At 47.0% G+C, this 16,053-nt stretch overlaps 1 protein-coding gene across 6 annotated transcripts in view; it reads right to left on the bottom strand.

Annotated features, from left to right (window-relative positions):
• The window catches only part of ANKS1B (ankyrin repeat and sterile alpha motif domain containing 1B), a 754,152-nt gene extending 738,723 nt beyond the window's left edge, over positions 1-15,429 (bottom strand). For 3 of the 6 annotated variants that reach the window (XM_084617336.1, XM_084617340.1, XM_084617339.1), the window contains exon 1: positions 15,059-15,426. In XM_084617336.1, coding sequence (XP_084473462.1) covers positions 15,059-15,192 — 134 coding nt within the window. In that variant the 5' untranslated portion in view covers positions 15,193-15,426. Of the gene's footprint in view, positions 1-15,058 lie in introns of all 6 variants that reach the window. The other 3 variants (XM_084617338.1, XM_084617337.1, XM_084617341.1) reach the window with 3 other exon arrangements.
• Between the last annotated feature and the right edge of the window lie 624 nt (positions 15,430-16,053).

Below are 16,053 nucleotides of genomic sequence, written 5' to 3'. Positions count from 1 at the left end.
ACAAGACTCCGTCATGCTGAGGGCTGGTGCTGGTGAGGTGCCTCATAACACTGGGTACACCTATGGAGTGTCACAATGGCATAGTCAACAGGATCTTACACCCACTTTGCAGATTAGCTAAGGATCAGAACTCCAAGCACTTGTAAACTAGAGTATAAGGGTTTGTCTACACTACACAGCTTTTAGCGACACGGCCATGTCTCTAAAAGTCAAGCAGTGTAAACGCTGTTTGTCGGCACTTTTGCCAACAAAATATTTCCACACCCTATGAGCAGTGTTCACATTGTCGACAGGACAGGGCTCCTGCCGACAGTGAGCCATTTATACTGCCACTTGCTGCGGCAAAACTTTTGTCTTTCGGGAGGGGCTTTTTTTAAGCACCTGTGAATGACAAGTTTTGCCATTCAATTGGCAGTGTAGACAAAACCTAAGTTTCTTTGCCTGTTCCCAATCTTCTCACTTGTGAAAAAGTGAGGTATTTTCTATTTGTTTGTTTTAGGTAAGGGAAATAGAATGAAGTAAAACCCCAAAATGAGTAGACCAGAAACATACTCCAAACTGAATAAGCAGCAGCTAGAGCAGAGGTGGGCAAACTTTTTGGCCTGAGGGCCACATCGGGTTCCGAAACCATGTGGAGGGCCGGGTAGGGAAGGCTGTGCCTCCCCAAACAGCCTGGCCCCTGCTCCCTATCCACTCCCAACCCATCCTCATCCCCCCTCCCCCCCGCTCCTTGCCCCCTGACCGCCTCCTCCTGGGACACTCCCACCCTAACCGCCCCCCTGGGACTCTACCCCCTATCTAACTCCCCCCCCGCCGTCCCCTGACTGCTCCGACCCCTATCCGCACCCCCATCCCCTGGGACTCCCATGCCTATCCAACCACCCCATGCTCCCTGTCCCCTGACTGCCCCCTGGAAACCTCTGCCCCTTATCCAACTCCCCCACTCCCCGCCCCCTTACCATACCACTCAGAGCACCAGGACTGGCAGCTGTGCTGCCTGGCCAGAGCCAGCCACACCGCCCAGAGTGCTGGTGGCACAGCGAGCTGAGGCTGCAGGGGAGGGGGGACAGAAGGGGAAGGGCCAGGGGCTAGCCTCCCTAGGCGGGAGCTCAAGGACCAGACAGGATGGTCCCGCAGGCCGGATGTGGCCCATGGACCGTAGTTTGCCCACCTCTGAGCTAAAGGAGCAATGCCCAGGTCAGGGTTTAGTCACTGCAGGGAAAAACACTGAGGAATTGAGATTTCCCTTCATGAAGCAAGATAAGATGAAAGCAGGCACTGCCCCCAGTGAAGACAGCTCTGCAGATAGAGCTGAGCAGCTTGGAGATAGCTAAATCAGAAAAGGTCTAGGAATACCAGATGTGGGTGGCCTCAGAGAAACAGGCAGCAGCGGAGAGAGCACAGGCAGCAGCAGACAGAGAACAGGCAGCAGAGATAGCTGCACATCAGAGAGCTTTGGAGCTGGAAGACAAAAGGTGCAAAGCCCGAGAAGCAGAAGCCCAAGAAAGGAGAGGCTGCATGCCATGAGCATACTGGAAAAAGGAGAGATCCCTCAGGCACCAGCTACTCCTCCACTCCAAAGACCACATGACTGAGACAAATTGTGCCCAAGTTACAGGAAGACTGATTGCACTGAAGAATATTTATGCACCTTCAAAAGGATCTCCAGTGTACATAACATCCCTGCTGTCTGAAGAATGACTGTTCTGATCTCCAAGTTATCTGTAAAACTTTACAGATGTTTAATTATATGGATGTAAATGAGGCTATGAAATACAATGTTTTTTAAATGTCTCTGTGTAAAAGGTTTCAAATTACACTAGGGCATATCACCTCAAATTCAGGAAACTCAAGAAGGTTGGTACATTAGGTCCTGCAGAACATGTGCATTAAATGGTGGATTATTTGAAAAAATATATAAACAATAAAGGGGCAAACACCCATGACCAGCTGATAGATCTAATTGCTCAGAAGCTGTTCACTGAGGTCTGTGCTCTTTCTCTCTCTTGTGCATGTACATATGGCAAAGCCTGCACTGAGGAAATGTTAACTGCTGTGGAGAAAACTCTAGTATCAGTGGAAGCAGTTGCCAAAATAGCTGACTTGTACTTACAAATGAGATTATACAGGGAGTGCAAGCCCCAAATGGAAGGGCAAAACCCTGGAGTAAGAGTGGGTTCCTGGTTTGTCCCTGGGAGGGGGTGAGGGAGTGAAGTCTAGCCCACACCAGTACTGGTGTCCACCTAATAACTCTGTTATCCGACCCTAGCCCAAAAAAGGGGCCCAAGAAGGTGTGAGTCATGTGGGTCCCTCGATCACATGAAAAAGCAATGCGCTAAGAATGTGGGAGAGGTGTCCAATTTCACTCCCTGATCCGTTCAGATTAATGCAGCTACCTTTGAGTCAGACTTCAGTAGCGGCAAAGGGAACTTTGGTTAACTTTGTCAGGTCTGACCTCTTGGAGGCAGACAAAGAATTTATAAAAATGGCCAAAGTAACTAGCAAAGTGTGCCAGAGGTGGGAAGACTATGGTGCTCAGGTTTCCCTGATCAGGAGAAATGTGAATCAGAAGAGTCACTTGGTTTCAAGAGAGGAGGTAAACCTGCTAGCTTTAGGACTATTTAACAATGATGTCTTTAGCCTACATTGAATTGGAAGGGGAAGTTTTAAGTGGTACTTTGAAAGTGGGGCTTCTTGAGAAGTTACCAGCTGATTTGTTGGGTGGTAATGACATGATATCAATGCCCAAAGCTATTAATATTGTGGCCCACAGTAAAAGGGACATTTCTCTGAGTCCCCAGGCGTGAACTCTGAGGAAGGAAAGGCAGCATTTTTCTTCTGCATGGTAAATTTAAACACTGTTCATTTGTAGACTTTTGAAAGAACAACCATAACGTTTTGTTCAGAGTTACAAACATTTCAGAGTTACAAACAACCTCCATTCCCAAGGTGTTTGTAACTCTGAGGTTCTACTGTACTAGAAATCTCTCAACTGTCATGTAGTGATGCTTTCTCTCAATGGAGTTTCTGAAGGCAAACTGATGTAATTAAGTACCTAGGTATAAAAGTATCAAGAATTATTAACAAACTAGTGAAAATAAATGTAGATCCTCTCTCATATAGTTAGGATGCCATCTATTTGTATCCCTTTCTCCCTGAGCCTGTGGAGAAGGGTTAACACAATAAAAATGAATATTCTGCCTAGGCTCCTCTATAGTCTAAACAACCTACCTGTGTATATTCCTCTTTCTGTGTTAGGGACTGCGACATAGGCGGTCTGCCCTAGTGGTCAGAGCAGGAGTCCAGTTTAGTGAACAAAGCTGGGGTCCAGGGTGGGAAATGAAGTTGATGATCAGCACCAGAGTCATCTGTGGATTACAAGAGCTGGGGTTAAGTCAGAGTCAAAGCCAGGAATTGAAGTTGAGAGTCGGAGTCAGGGTCATATACCAAATGCCAGATCCAAGGGACAAGCCAGAGTCAGAGTCAGAAGTCGGAGCCAGGGATCAGAGCCAGGACAGGTAAGTGATGGTTGGAAGTGAGGCATAACCCAAGGAGAGGCAAGGATCAGGCACAGAGCAGGAGCATGGTGGGAACCAGGAGCAAAGGCGGGAGTCAGGTACAGACCAGGAACAGGGTTCGGTGCAGAATGCAGGATGCAGACACAAGCAGGGACCAATACAGCTGCAACAGACAATCACCTAGTTACTCAGACACCTTCCTGTGACTCCTTCTGACTTAAATAGCATGGTTGGAGCTGGGCAATCCTCCAATCAGGGATCCTGTGGGTGGTACCTGGGCCGAGGTGTAGTTCCTGTAGCTCTTCTGCCCATCAGGTTTCAGCAAACATTGGGTGGAGGCCAGGATGTGACAGATGTCCTGGAACACACAGCCCTAGGTTTGAGACACAGGACATCACCGCACATACACCCTCAGGATGTCAATGGGCTGGTCTTCTCAGTATGGTTCTTGTGAAAGGCTTTTACAGTTTGCAGGCATGGACTTTTTCAGCAGGCTCCCAGGAATGCTCTTCAGGCCCGTAAACTTTCCAATTAATCAAGTACCACAGCTTTCCCCACTTAGTTTTAGAATCAAGGACTTTGTGAACGTTATACCCATTGTGGTCCTGAACAGGCACCAGTGGGTGGGTTGGCTGGGTCCTGTGTGGAAAAGGGTTAGCCACATATGGCTTCAACAGGGATACATGAAATGCAGAGTGGATTATGAGAGAATGAGAAAGGAGGAGTTCAAAGGTGACAGGGTTGATCTGTCAACAGATTCAATATGGGCCAAAGAACTGGTGATCAAGATTATGGGATGGTCTGTCAGTATGGAGATGCCTTGCTTAGAGCCATACTTTTTGAGCTACAGCAAAGTTGGGACTTTTCTGTCATCATTGGTCTGTGTACCTCTTGTAATCCTGTTTGCTTCCTCCATGTGGGTCTTTAGCTTTCCCTGAATACAATGGATCAGTTGTACCCATTCCAACGTTGCCAGGTTGGGGGAAGTTGTGCATAGTTCAGAATGGAAGAGGGGGTGGAACTCCTAGTTCGCAAAAAATAGGCTTTGTCCCAAAGAGGTGTGTTCGGCGCTATTATATGTGAACTTTGCATAGGGTAACAGCAAGGACCAGTCATTCCGATGGTGGTTGATGTAACACTGGAGATACTGCTCCATGATTTGGTTCACCCTTGCCATCTGGCCATTTGTTTGGGAATGACAAGCTGAAGAGAGGCAGGAGCATATTCCCAACAATCGGAGGGTCTACTGCCAAAAGTGAGAGATGAACTGAGTACCCCGGTTAGAAATAATGTGCTCCAGGAGTTCCTGGAGGCAGACGACTTGGTTTACCCATAGCTAGGCAGTCTCCTCAGGCAAGGGTACCTGGGTGCAGGGCACAAAGTGGACCATCTTTGTGAGGTGGTGAACAATAGTTAAGACTGTTGTATAGCTATTGGACTCAGGTAGCTCCATGATGAAATCTAGTGGGCACACACGTCACAGGATGCTACATATGCCTGTGTTGTAGCATGCATCTGGGGCCACCAAAAGAAATGGGAGGCTAGATGCTGGGTTTTGGAACAGCCAAAATGCACCACTGGGGGGAATCATGGCACATCTGCAGGGCCACCATATGGGGGCAACCATGGGAAACATATGTGTGTCCCTTCACTAAGGTCAGTCCATCTTGGATATCATGCACTTTTTGGTTGGTGGCTTCCTGATCATCGGGGAAGTCTTCTTGGTAGAGGCTGAGCAGATTATAGCAAACAGATCTGAGTGCAGCATTGTACCAAGGAAGTTATGGGACTTAAGGATGTAGGAGGTCTCTTTGGTGGGTCCCTTCAGGTCAGCATAGTGCTCCTCTTTTTGGGATAGGGTGTCTGCTTTGTTGTTCCTAGTACCTGGATGACAGGAGATTTTAAAATTAAATTGGGAGAAGAACAGCTGTTGCTGACTGAGGGCTTTGGTCTTCCATAAATATTCCAAGTTATTATGGTCCATGTATACTTGGACTGACTGTTGGACCCCTTCGAGGTAGTGTCACGACTCCTTGAAGGCAGTCTTGATGGCCAGGAGTTCCTTGTCTAGGATTTCATAATTTTGCTCAGTGGGAATGAGGTTTCTAGAATAAAAGGCACATGGGTGCATCACTTGCTGGGGCCCAGGTCTCTGGGAGAGCACTTCTCCAATTGCCAGGTTAGAAATATCTGCTTCCACAATGAAGACTTATGTGGTACCAGGGTGAGCTAGTAAGGGTCAATGGTCAATGCAAGTTGTCGGCGCTCAAAGACTCTTTGGGCCTCATGAATCCAATTGAACTGGGTGTTCTTACACAACGGGGTTCAAGGGCTGATCTGCCCTGAGAATTTTGAGATGAACCAGCGGCCAAAATTTGTAAAGCCCTGAAAGCACTGCAGTTTGCAGATGTTCCGGGACACTGCCCAGCCGAGGACCACCTTTACCTTTTCTGGATCCATTTTGATTTTTCTGGGTATAGAATGAATCCCAGGAAGTCAGTAGAAACACAGTCGAAGGCTCACTTTTTTCAATTTGGCATACAGTCCACATTGGCGATGCCCCTCCAGGAAGTTCAGACATGAGTTGTGTGCTCTTTGGGATTGCCTGAAAAAATAAGTTGTGACAAAGTTCCTCCTCCTCTACGTTGGTGGGTATTGCGCTTATTGGCGGATTTGCTCGCCTTGGAGCTTCACGGCAGCCCTCAGTTTGGCAGTTTTCATGAATCCACAGTCCAGGTCGACTCCTCCTGTGTCTGACCAGGAGTTGGGAGGTTTGGGGGAAACCCGGGCCCGCCCTCTACTCCGGGGTCCAGCCCAGGGCCCTGTGGAATGCAGCTGTCTAGAGTGTCTCCTGGAACAGCTGTGCGACAGCTACAACTCCCTGGGCTACTTCCCCATGGCCTCCTCCCAACACCTTCTTTATCCTCACCATAGGACCTTCCTCCTGGTGTCTGATAATGCTTGTACTCCTCAGTCCTCCAACAGTCCACGTTCTCACTCTCAGCACCTCTTGCTCCCAGCTCCTTACACGCACACCACAAACTGAAGTGAGCTCCTTTTAAAACCCAGGTGCCCTGATTAGCCTGCCTTAATTGATTCTAGCAGCTTCTTGATTGGCTGCAGGTGTTCTAATCAGCCTATCTGTCTTAATTGTCTTCAGAAGGTTCCTGATTGTTCTGGAACCTTCCCTGTTACCTTACCCAGGGAAAAGAGACCTACTTAACCTGGGGCTAATATATCTGCCTTCTATTACTCTCCTGTAGCCATCTGGCCCGACCCTGTCACAAAGTATAATATCAAGGCATACTACTATGTATTGATGTAGGATGTCCCAGGACATTGTCATTAATGAAGTGCTAGAATGTAGCAGGGGCATTTGTCAGGACTTATCTCTAAAAATTCAAAGTGGCTATACCAGGTCCGAGAATCTTCCACTCATCTTCAGCCCTAATGAGCACAAGGTTGTATGCCCCCTGAAGGACTAGTTTTGTGAATATTCAAGTGGCCCCCTATTCAGTCCAACAGCTCTGGATTAGGAGCAGCAGGTACAGATTTCTAACGGTTATCTGGCTCAACGCCCGATAGTCTGCACAATGAAGGAGGCTGCCATCTTTCTTTTTCACAAAGAGAACAGGTGCCCCAGCAGGTGAGTTGGATTTACAGATGAAACCTGTGGCCAAATTCTCTCAAAGGTATTTCTCTCAAAGGTATCTCACATAAGGGTACTAGCTCAGATTCAGACATGGCATAAACCTGGCTGAACGGGACTGTTGCCCTGGGCTGTAAGTCTATAGGACAATCATAATCCCGATGGGGAGGTAGAGAGTCTGCATTTTTCTTTTCGGGTCTTTGATTTTAAGGGAACCTGCAGGGTCTGGGCTGTTGTCTCATCCATAAAATTATAGTTGGTGCCCAAATCAATGAGGGCTCTCTGCATGGGCAGTTGCTGAGGCTGGCCAGGGATCCATAACCTAACAGGCACTTGGAGTTCTGGCACCTCCTGGTGGCATCCAGTGTGTGTCCCTCTCAGGACTTGTGTTTGGGACTCAGGGTTATACCTTACTTTCATGCGCAGATTGGACCAGGACTGGGTTGGCTTGTTCTCCAGATCTTTTGGGTCAGGCTTCAAGCCAGGCAGATGGATATGAAGTGGCCTGGCTCACCACAATAGAAGCATAGATTGAGGTATCACCATCTGTCTTTTTCTTTTGGGATGTTTCCAGCGAGCAGAGTCTATCTGTATCTGCTTAGCACACTGAACAGAGTTTCATGGTTGTGGTTGATACAGGGGATTGGAACCACCCCCTTCTCTCCTTGCACAGCTCCCACAACTGGTTGTCAAGTTGTATAATCAGCTCGATAAAGGTGTCCAGGCTCGCTGGAGTTTCCACTGGAACCAGAACATCCTTGACCTTGTCACTTAGACCTCACTGAAAATGGAATAGCTGGTTGCCCCATTCCACTCTGCGTCCTATGTCAAAAGTAAGCAACATAGGCAGCAACAGTACCCTGCCGCTTCTGGAGAATCTTGAGGACATCCTCAGAAGTGCAGGCACAATGCAGGTTTTTGAAGATTGTTGACATTGCCTGCCATACGACATCCCAACTGGTTAGTACTGGTTAGTTGCCCTCTAATGGGGGCATACCCAATCCAGTGCTCCCCCATTAGCAGGCTGAGTACCAGGCCTACCTTAGCCTGGTCAGAAGAGTACACTTGCAGCTGAAGTAGGAACTGGACACAACAATGCTTTATAAACCAACAGAACTTCATGCCATGCTCATTGAAATGTTCCAGCAACAGAGTCACAGGTCCCCGCACAAGGAGTGCCAGAGCAGTTGCAGTCCAGAGGCCAGCTTTCTCTGCACAGTATGCTGCCTGATTCTCTGTGTCAACTGGGTAAAACGGGCCTGTGTTGCCCGGTAGTCTGCCTGGAGGTGGATTACCACTCAGTGTTTTCAGGTTCCCTTTGGGAAGAAAGCCTCACTGGTTCCATTCTGCAGGGCCTTCTGCACCACCAGTCCAAGCAAAGTGATAGCGAAGGGGACATAAGTGGTGTAGCTTAGTGGTCAGAGCAGGAGTCAGGTCTACTGAACAGAGCAGCATTCAGGAAGGGGAAAAAAGTAGAGGGTCAGCACCAGAGTCAACTGCCGATTACCAGAGCCAGGGGTCAAGACAGAGTCAGAGCCAGGAATCGAAGCTGAGAGTCAGAACCAGGGTCAGATACCAAATGTCAAAGTCAAGGGTCAAGCCAGAGTCAGAAGTTGGAGCCAGCGGGCAGAACCAGGACTGGTAACTAATGGTTGGAAGCAAGGCATAAAGGGCAGGACTGGAGGAGAGGGAAGGATCAGGTGTAGTAACCCTGGCACTGGCACCTCCGGCAGCTGTGATGCAGTGGCACATAATGCTATCCTGGGGGGAGAGATGGCCAATGAGAGGGCAGCTCGAGCTGGGTGGGGGTCTGGGAATCCAACCAAAAAAGACAGTTGGAAAAAGCTGTTAGAGAAGGAGGAACGGAGAACAATCTAGATGCTGAGTTGGCTGATGAACCAGAGCTGGGATATGAGCTGAGGTGATAAAAGAATAGGAGAATAAAAGTAGGGGACTGGGAAGTGAGAAGGAAAGAAAGAAAATAGGAAAGGTTTCATGTCAGGAAAAGCAGAAGAAAATAGACCTGGGTACGTGAGCAGACACTATTAAAGAAGGGAAGCAGAGGTAAATAAAATCTACAGACTTACTAAGAGAGTATCAAGGGAAAAAACTGAAAGGACATATAATGGTGAAAAAACAAATTGCTCAAAAAGCTGTGTTAAAATGAAAACAGATCCTGAAAACAGTAAACAAGAAGACCCTCACAGAGGACCTAAAGTAAACAAACAGAGAGAATGAATGTTTGAACATCTACTGAAAGAACACAGGTCAAAGGTGCCTAATAGGACAAAGGAGGGCTACTAGGTGAAGAAACTCTGCTTGTGGATAAACTTGTGCAAAGAAGTACAGCCACATAAACATTGAATCTGAGGAGCACTTCCAGCTGAAGAGAAGCAAAGAATCGGACAGCAAGAGTAGAGCTGGATTTACAACCAAGGAGAGGAAAAGTTCATGCTTCCCTAATGTGACCCGGTATATTGTGGAGTAATTTCTTTTGTTATTTGATATTAACTGCACAGAGTAAGGAAGAGTAGCCTGTACAAGCTCGCAGAGGTTACTGTGTTAGTAACCTATAGTTTATATGTGGCAAGTACTTGGTAATGTTCTATATTATTTAACCTCTTGGTACAACTTTTGGGTTTTCACTTATAAAGTTCTAAAAATTTTAAATAATCCTTTTTGTTTGACTCTGTCTCTTTTTACAGTTACCATAGCCTAGCTGGGTCACTACACAGCCACAGAGCTGTGTGGGAACCAGGAGCAAAGGCAGGGAACCAGGGGTAAGGCAGGAGCCGAGCAGGAATCAGGAACAGTGCTGTGTGCAGAATGCAGGCAGAAACAGGGCCCAATACAGCAGCAACAGAGAATCACCAAGCTGCTCAGACAACTTCCTGTCCCTCCTTCTGGCTTAAATATCATGGTTGGACCAACTGGTGAAGCTGGGTGATCCTCCAATCAGGGATCTTGTGGGTGGTGCATTGGCTGAGGCTTAGTCCTAGTAGCTCTTTGGCCTACCACATTTAATCAGACATTGGGTGGATGCTGGGATGCAATTGCTGTGTAGGAACTCACAGGCCTGGGTTTGAGACCCAGGAGATCATAATCTTATTTTAGAAAATTAAATAGCATTATTAGAGCCTTCCTGTGGGGCCCTGGTCAACTCCCATGGCTATCATTTTAAACAGCCCAACTCTTATAGAGAAGGGGGAGTTTGGGTTCCCAACCTAAAAAATTACTATTCAACTTTTATGATGTCACAGATGTCAAACTGGTTCCAGCATGTAAATACCCTTACACCCATGTGGGTGGAAACTAAACATGCATTAATACATCTTATTCCCCCGGCTGGTCTCCTCGATTTCTCTTTTGTCCAATGGAGAAAAATAAGGTGACTACAGTGGTGGCTGCACTAAGGGTCTGGGCTGTCCCAGCCATGCGGTATCAATTTCACCCTCACAGTCTTGCAAAAGCACCCATTTGGGGCAACGCAGACTTGCAAATTGGGAACAAACCTATAAATTAGAAGAACTGGCTAAGTATGGGCATCATGTAGATTTCCCAGATGGTCAATAATGAGGCCTTTGTCCCTTTTCTAACGCTATAACAATGTTATGACCTGCCTTCCTAAGTGGACTTGCAGTATGTACAGCTGACATCTGATATTTTATCCATTTTGTCCAGAAGTCCCAGAACTACTGGACACTTAATAAACTCCCCAGGCCCATGTCCACTATGTATATTTTGTTAATAAAGAGAAACTCCACTGTCTGGAGTTCTTTATGAAAGCACGTGGAGGAGCTTTATTAGAGCCCTTAAAAGAATCCCAGTGCCACAGCATATTATATAATTTTAGAAATGCCTCTGTGAATCTCAACATATTCTTGTTATAACAAAATATTTTATTCAAAAAGCATTGGACGCCTCTGAGGTTGTATAAGATAAAGGCTTTATCCTCTGATGATTGTTGGTACTTGAAGAAAGAAAATGGAACCTTGACCCATATTCTGTGGGACTCTCCAACAGCCAGGCAAGTGTGGAAAGAAGGTATGAGAGTTAAAATAGTCAATTTCAGCAGTCAAACCTCAGCCAAAAGTTATACCCTTAGTTAGTTACCTGCTAAGCTGGGTTTAGCTCCACCACAAAGACTTTGGTGTTTGAGGGCTGCAGTGATCACCAAGCGCATTCTTCTACAAAAATGGAAGAGTAGGCTTATGCCCAGAATATAGCAGTGGTATTCGGAACTGTTTGAGTTAACAGCCAAAAGAAAGAATAGCCTATCACATAGAGAGCAATCATATGAATTAGAAGAAAATTGGACCCCATTCTAGATAGATGTGGATAAAAGCATGTTGAGATGGCTTAAAGCAGGGGTAGTCAATAGGCAGACCATGAAGCTGATCCAGGGCTGGAACCATGCCCACTTCCCAGTGCTGGGTCCCCCCTCCCCCCCAGCAGAGGATGGTTCAGCTGGGCTGGGCTGTGGGGCACAGTGTGTCCCTGGGCAGCTGCTTGTACAGCCTCAGTTCCACCGGCTGTAGTCCAGGGATGGAGGGGGCGAGCAGCAATGTTGGGGGGGTGGGAAGGAGACATCTCCACCCCGCTGTGGGCAGCCTAATGTGTCTCCACTACACCCTGCCCCACCAATCAGGGAGTGATGATGGGGTGTCACATGCTCACACTGCAGCCCGATCAGACAGCAGAGCTGATTCAAATTGTTCTCTTCTTTCCCTGGAGACAGTAGGGCTGGCTGGACTACAGAGCTGCTACTTGTGGGCTGTAGGCCCCACAGGGCAACCCAGCAGGTAAGTGCCTGATGGGGTCCCACAGCATCCATTTGTGCCAGGGCACCAGGCACAGCCAATCCCCCACACACAGCCTCATGCCCCCAGTGTGGCCCCAGACGCCTCCACCCCAGCCTCATGTCTCTGTCCCTGAGCGGTTCCCAGAGCCCTCCACCCTGGTCTTGTGTCCTCCCCACCCCCTGTCCATCAGGGCCAGTCCCCGGAGCCCTCTCCCCACCCACCCACTCTGACTGGCCTCTTTCCCTCCCCAGTCCACCTCCAGTCACCTGCTTCTGCCACATCCCGGCCTTCCCCCACCTCCCCAGGGCTGCTATCTTGAGTGTCCTTGGTCCCTCCCACTACCTGGGGCCTCCTTTCTGCCCCTCTGCTATCTGAGCCCCCAGCGGGGGCATGGCATCACATCGCCAGCTGGATCATAGTCCAATAGTCCATAGTTCTCCAGGCTGCAAGCTCAAAAGTACTCTCTCACACACACACACACTCACACCCTGCTTTGCTGCCCAGATCCCATACCCATTCCTCCCCCCTCCACACCCCGTCTCCATCTCTGCTATTTGGCTCAATTGGGGGCATCAAGGAACATTTGGGGAGGGGGGATGAGCAGCAATGATAGGTGGCTCTGGCCAGCCCCCATGTGTCCCATTTACAGTTTAGGAAAATAAGGTCACCCTACTCTCCAGGTGGAGTGGGCAGGGAGATGGCAGATGATCAGGGAGCTTGAGGTGGCAATCAGGGGGGCTAGGGGAGGGGAGCTGGGTTGGGGTCTGGTCCTTGACTATATCTTAACCAAGAAATGTGGACCTTGACAAAAAATAATTGACTACCCCGGCTTAAAGAGTTCCAGACCCTCCCCAACTCCACCCCTTCCCTTCCCTATTCATGTATGTCTTTTATTTTATTATTGTTACCCCCAACATAATACGTTATGTCTATGTAGTTTTTTTAAACCAAAACATTGTGGCAAAATTGATACAAATTTGCAAAATGTTTTTGTGTTGCCAAATCTACCTTTTTCACCAAAAAAAGTTTTGGTTGAAAAATTTTGCTCAGCTCTACTTACTACTATGAGTAGTCCAGGTGACAACATCATAGTACTATTCACTGTAGAAAATGCTACACCGAGTAGTAAGTGATTGCAGGATCGAGTCCATAGATTTGCACTTGTATCTATCAGTTCACTATCTAATTCTTTCATAATTTTTCTTTAAAATTGTTGTATGTTGTATTTTTATTTCTGAAATTGCTTAAAGTTTCCTGTTTACACTTATTTGTTTTTTAAAGGTTTAAAAAGCTTATCCATTGCTTTGTTTTGAGACATAACATTAGAAGTTTCATAGTCACAATAATGTACTAGTTTTCTTTTCATTATAGTAAAACAAACCAAGGTGCCTACTGTAGAAAAAGAACATATCTGACTTTATATAGTATGAAATGTTTACTTTGTCACTAATAATCAATGACTACCATAACCCATTAAGCAGTTTTCTATTATATCCATTAGTACATTACACAAACCACTTTGTAAATGCACCTAATATACCCATTTTCTATAATCAGAAAAAACACAAGCAAACACACTTTCCTGCAGAGATTTATAGGACTTGTGATTTACAATAAGAAAGTAACAGTGCAACAGCAGTGCAGAGGGGAAAGCTCTAAAAAAATTAACTATATAAATATATCTAGTTGAAGTGGTTCATGAATGGATAATCACTGCACTGAAATGAACTTCATTCTGGTAAAAATGATGTTCTAACAAAGAAATATGTATCACATTTTAATAAGTGATTCTTATCATTTAAATTCAACCAATTATCTCACATTTTTCTTGCTACGCAGGCTATTCAATTACAATACCAAAAGTAATTGCACAAATGTATTTTAACTTTGGCCAACATAGAAGTAATTAAATAAAAGTTAATTGTGCTGTGGCCACTATGGCATCACAGAACTTTGAGGGTGTCTAAACTGTTGTTTATTGCCATAACAATTTTTAAATAAATTTAAAATAGAGTTAAATTGGTATAATTTGACAGGAATATTACAATTTCTACTATGGAGGATATCACATGTAATATAAATAAAGTGGCCTGGGCCCTCGAAAATAGAGATGTACTGACAATAGAATCTCAAATGAGTTAACCTTTCTTGCCTTTCATTTAAAGAATTTCCATTAATCTGGGTCTACTTCTTTTCTTCCAGTAGAGCACATTTAATGATTAGTTCAAGTTTTAGGTCAATAGGGTTTCAATTCATTCTATCTTACTGTGTTGCGCCTAGTGTAGTGTATAGTACTGGTAGCAGATTGCGTGCTGCAGACCTTTTCTTATTTGAAAAATGTCAAATGTCATAAATGCTTATGATAATGCACTTCTCACTTGCAACATGATGAAACTTAACATCAAAAGCCCTGTTACATACTGCATGACATATGACTAAAGACTAAAGTTGACTCCTTTCACCTGGATATGACCAGTATCCCAATTTTACTCAACTAAATCCAGATACCTTGAAAGTACCACTGCTATTACCTAACCTGCTTCATAAGTTTTACACCTATTCTGTGTTGAAGACCTCTCATCAGAAGGTTCCCTTTCTTCATTTTACAGACTCATTACCATGGGATGGTTAATTTTTTCTGCAAGTGACAGTAGTAACCATGGGTGAGAGTGTGGGGGGAAGTTGTGGGTTTTTCCATATAACTACAAACACACAATAGCTTCTCTGTCATTAACAACTGGATCACATATTAAAAAAGCATTCAAAGAAGAAAAGATACCATTCTAAAGGAAATGTGAGAGTGACTACACCATTGTGCAAAGCAATCCACCCAATAAATGCCTAAATTCTGCACCAATGCTAGTAATACAACAGAAACAAGTACCCTGCTGACACATTGAAGGCAGGGAATTTAAAATTACTATATTAATATAATGAATGGCTGTGACTTTAAACACTGACACATTGTACTTGTTAGCGAGAGTGAACAATTTATGGTTACTGTGAAGAATACAGGCATGAGGATGAGGGAGGTGATGATGGGGAGGAGGTGAATATCCCTAGCAGCTGCTAGGGAATCATGTCCCTACCTCAGTAAGCTGGATAGGGGAATAGCTCCAGATCCACTGCCCAGGATCCCTCCTTTCCTCCCCGACAGGAGTTTTTCCACGAGAGCCACATTCCCAGTGCGAGCAGCTTCCAGCAGTTCCTGGTCCTTCCCCATGGTCAGTAACCAAACACTCCCTCCCCACTCGCAAAATACTATAGATATAGCTAAGCCCCTTCAAAAAATTCCCCTCCCTCGATCAAATAATCTCCTCCTTGCCTCAAGCCCTGCCTCAAATCTGGGCAGAGAGGAGATCCCTGCAGCCCCTACAGAACAGCAGCAGGAGGGAGCAGGAGAATCACCTCCTAGTTACACTAGCTCAATTCTGGGTGGAGTGTGGCAGGAAAGCGGGGGGGACGACTAGGAGGGAGGAAATTAGGCCAATAAAAGACCTTCCCACTCACACACCAAATCCCAGCCTGCAGGGTGAGTGAGGGGGGCTGCCTCAGCCCCAGAACCTGCGGGGGGGGGGCGGGGGGAAGACGAGATAATGACCAGCAGGGAGGGATGGAGGGAGGAGGCGCAGCCCTGGCCAGCCAGGCCCGTTGCTGGGGAGACACAGATCTCTCTCTCTGAGTGGCTGGCTGGGTTTGGCCCCACCCCCTCCCCGGATCCCAGTCCCAGCGCCTCGCCTTGGTGCTACCGCTACTGATGCTGCGCTGGGGATTCTGTCCCCTCAGCCGCTCGGCCCGGCCCGCCCAGCAACAAGAGCAAGAGCTTCTCGCGCTCCACTGCGGGGCCACGCGCGGCGGGACCGTTAACGGCAGCTGAAGACAAGGCGCTGCGCGTGCAAAGGGGGGAGGGGTCGCACACAGCGCTAGGCAGTGGCTCTGTATGGTGGCCGCTACCGGGGGGTGATAGAAGCAGGTGTTCCCGCTACAGCTCGGTCAGGGGAAGGGGCGGTGGTTCTTGCTGTGGCCTCGGAATAACGGCAGCTGGGTGAGTCCTGGAGTTTGGAGTGCGGGGGACGAGGTGCTG

The sequence above is a fragment of the Lepidochelys olivacea genome (genome assembly GCF_965140295.1).
Source record: "Lepidochelys olivacea isolate rLepOli2 genome assembly, chromosome: 1".
In the NCBI taxonomy this organism is placed as follows: Eukaryota; Metazoa; Chordata; order Testudines; family Cheloniidae; genus Lepidochelys; species Lepidochelys olivacea.
Note: the sequence above shows the minus strand (reverse complement) of the source record. Positions and strands in the feature narration are given on the sequence as shown.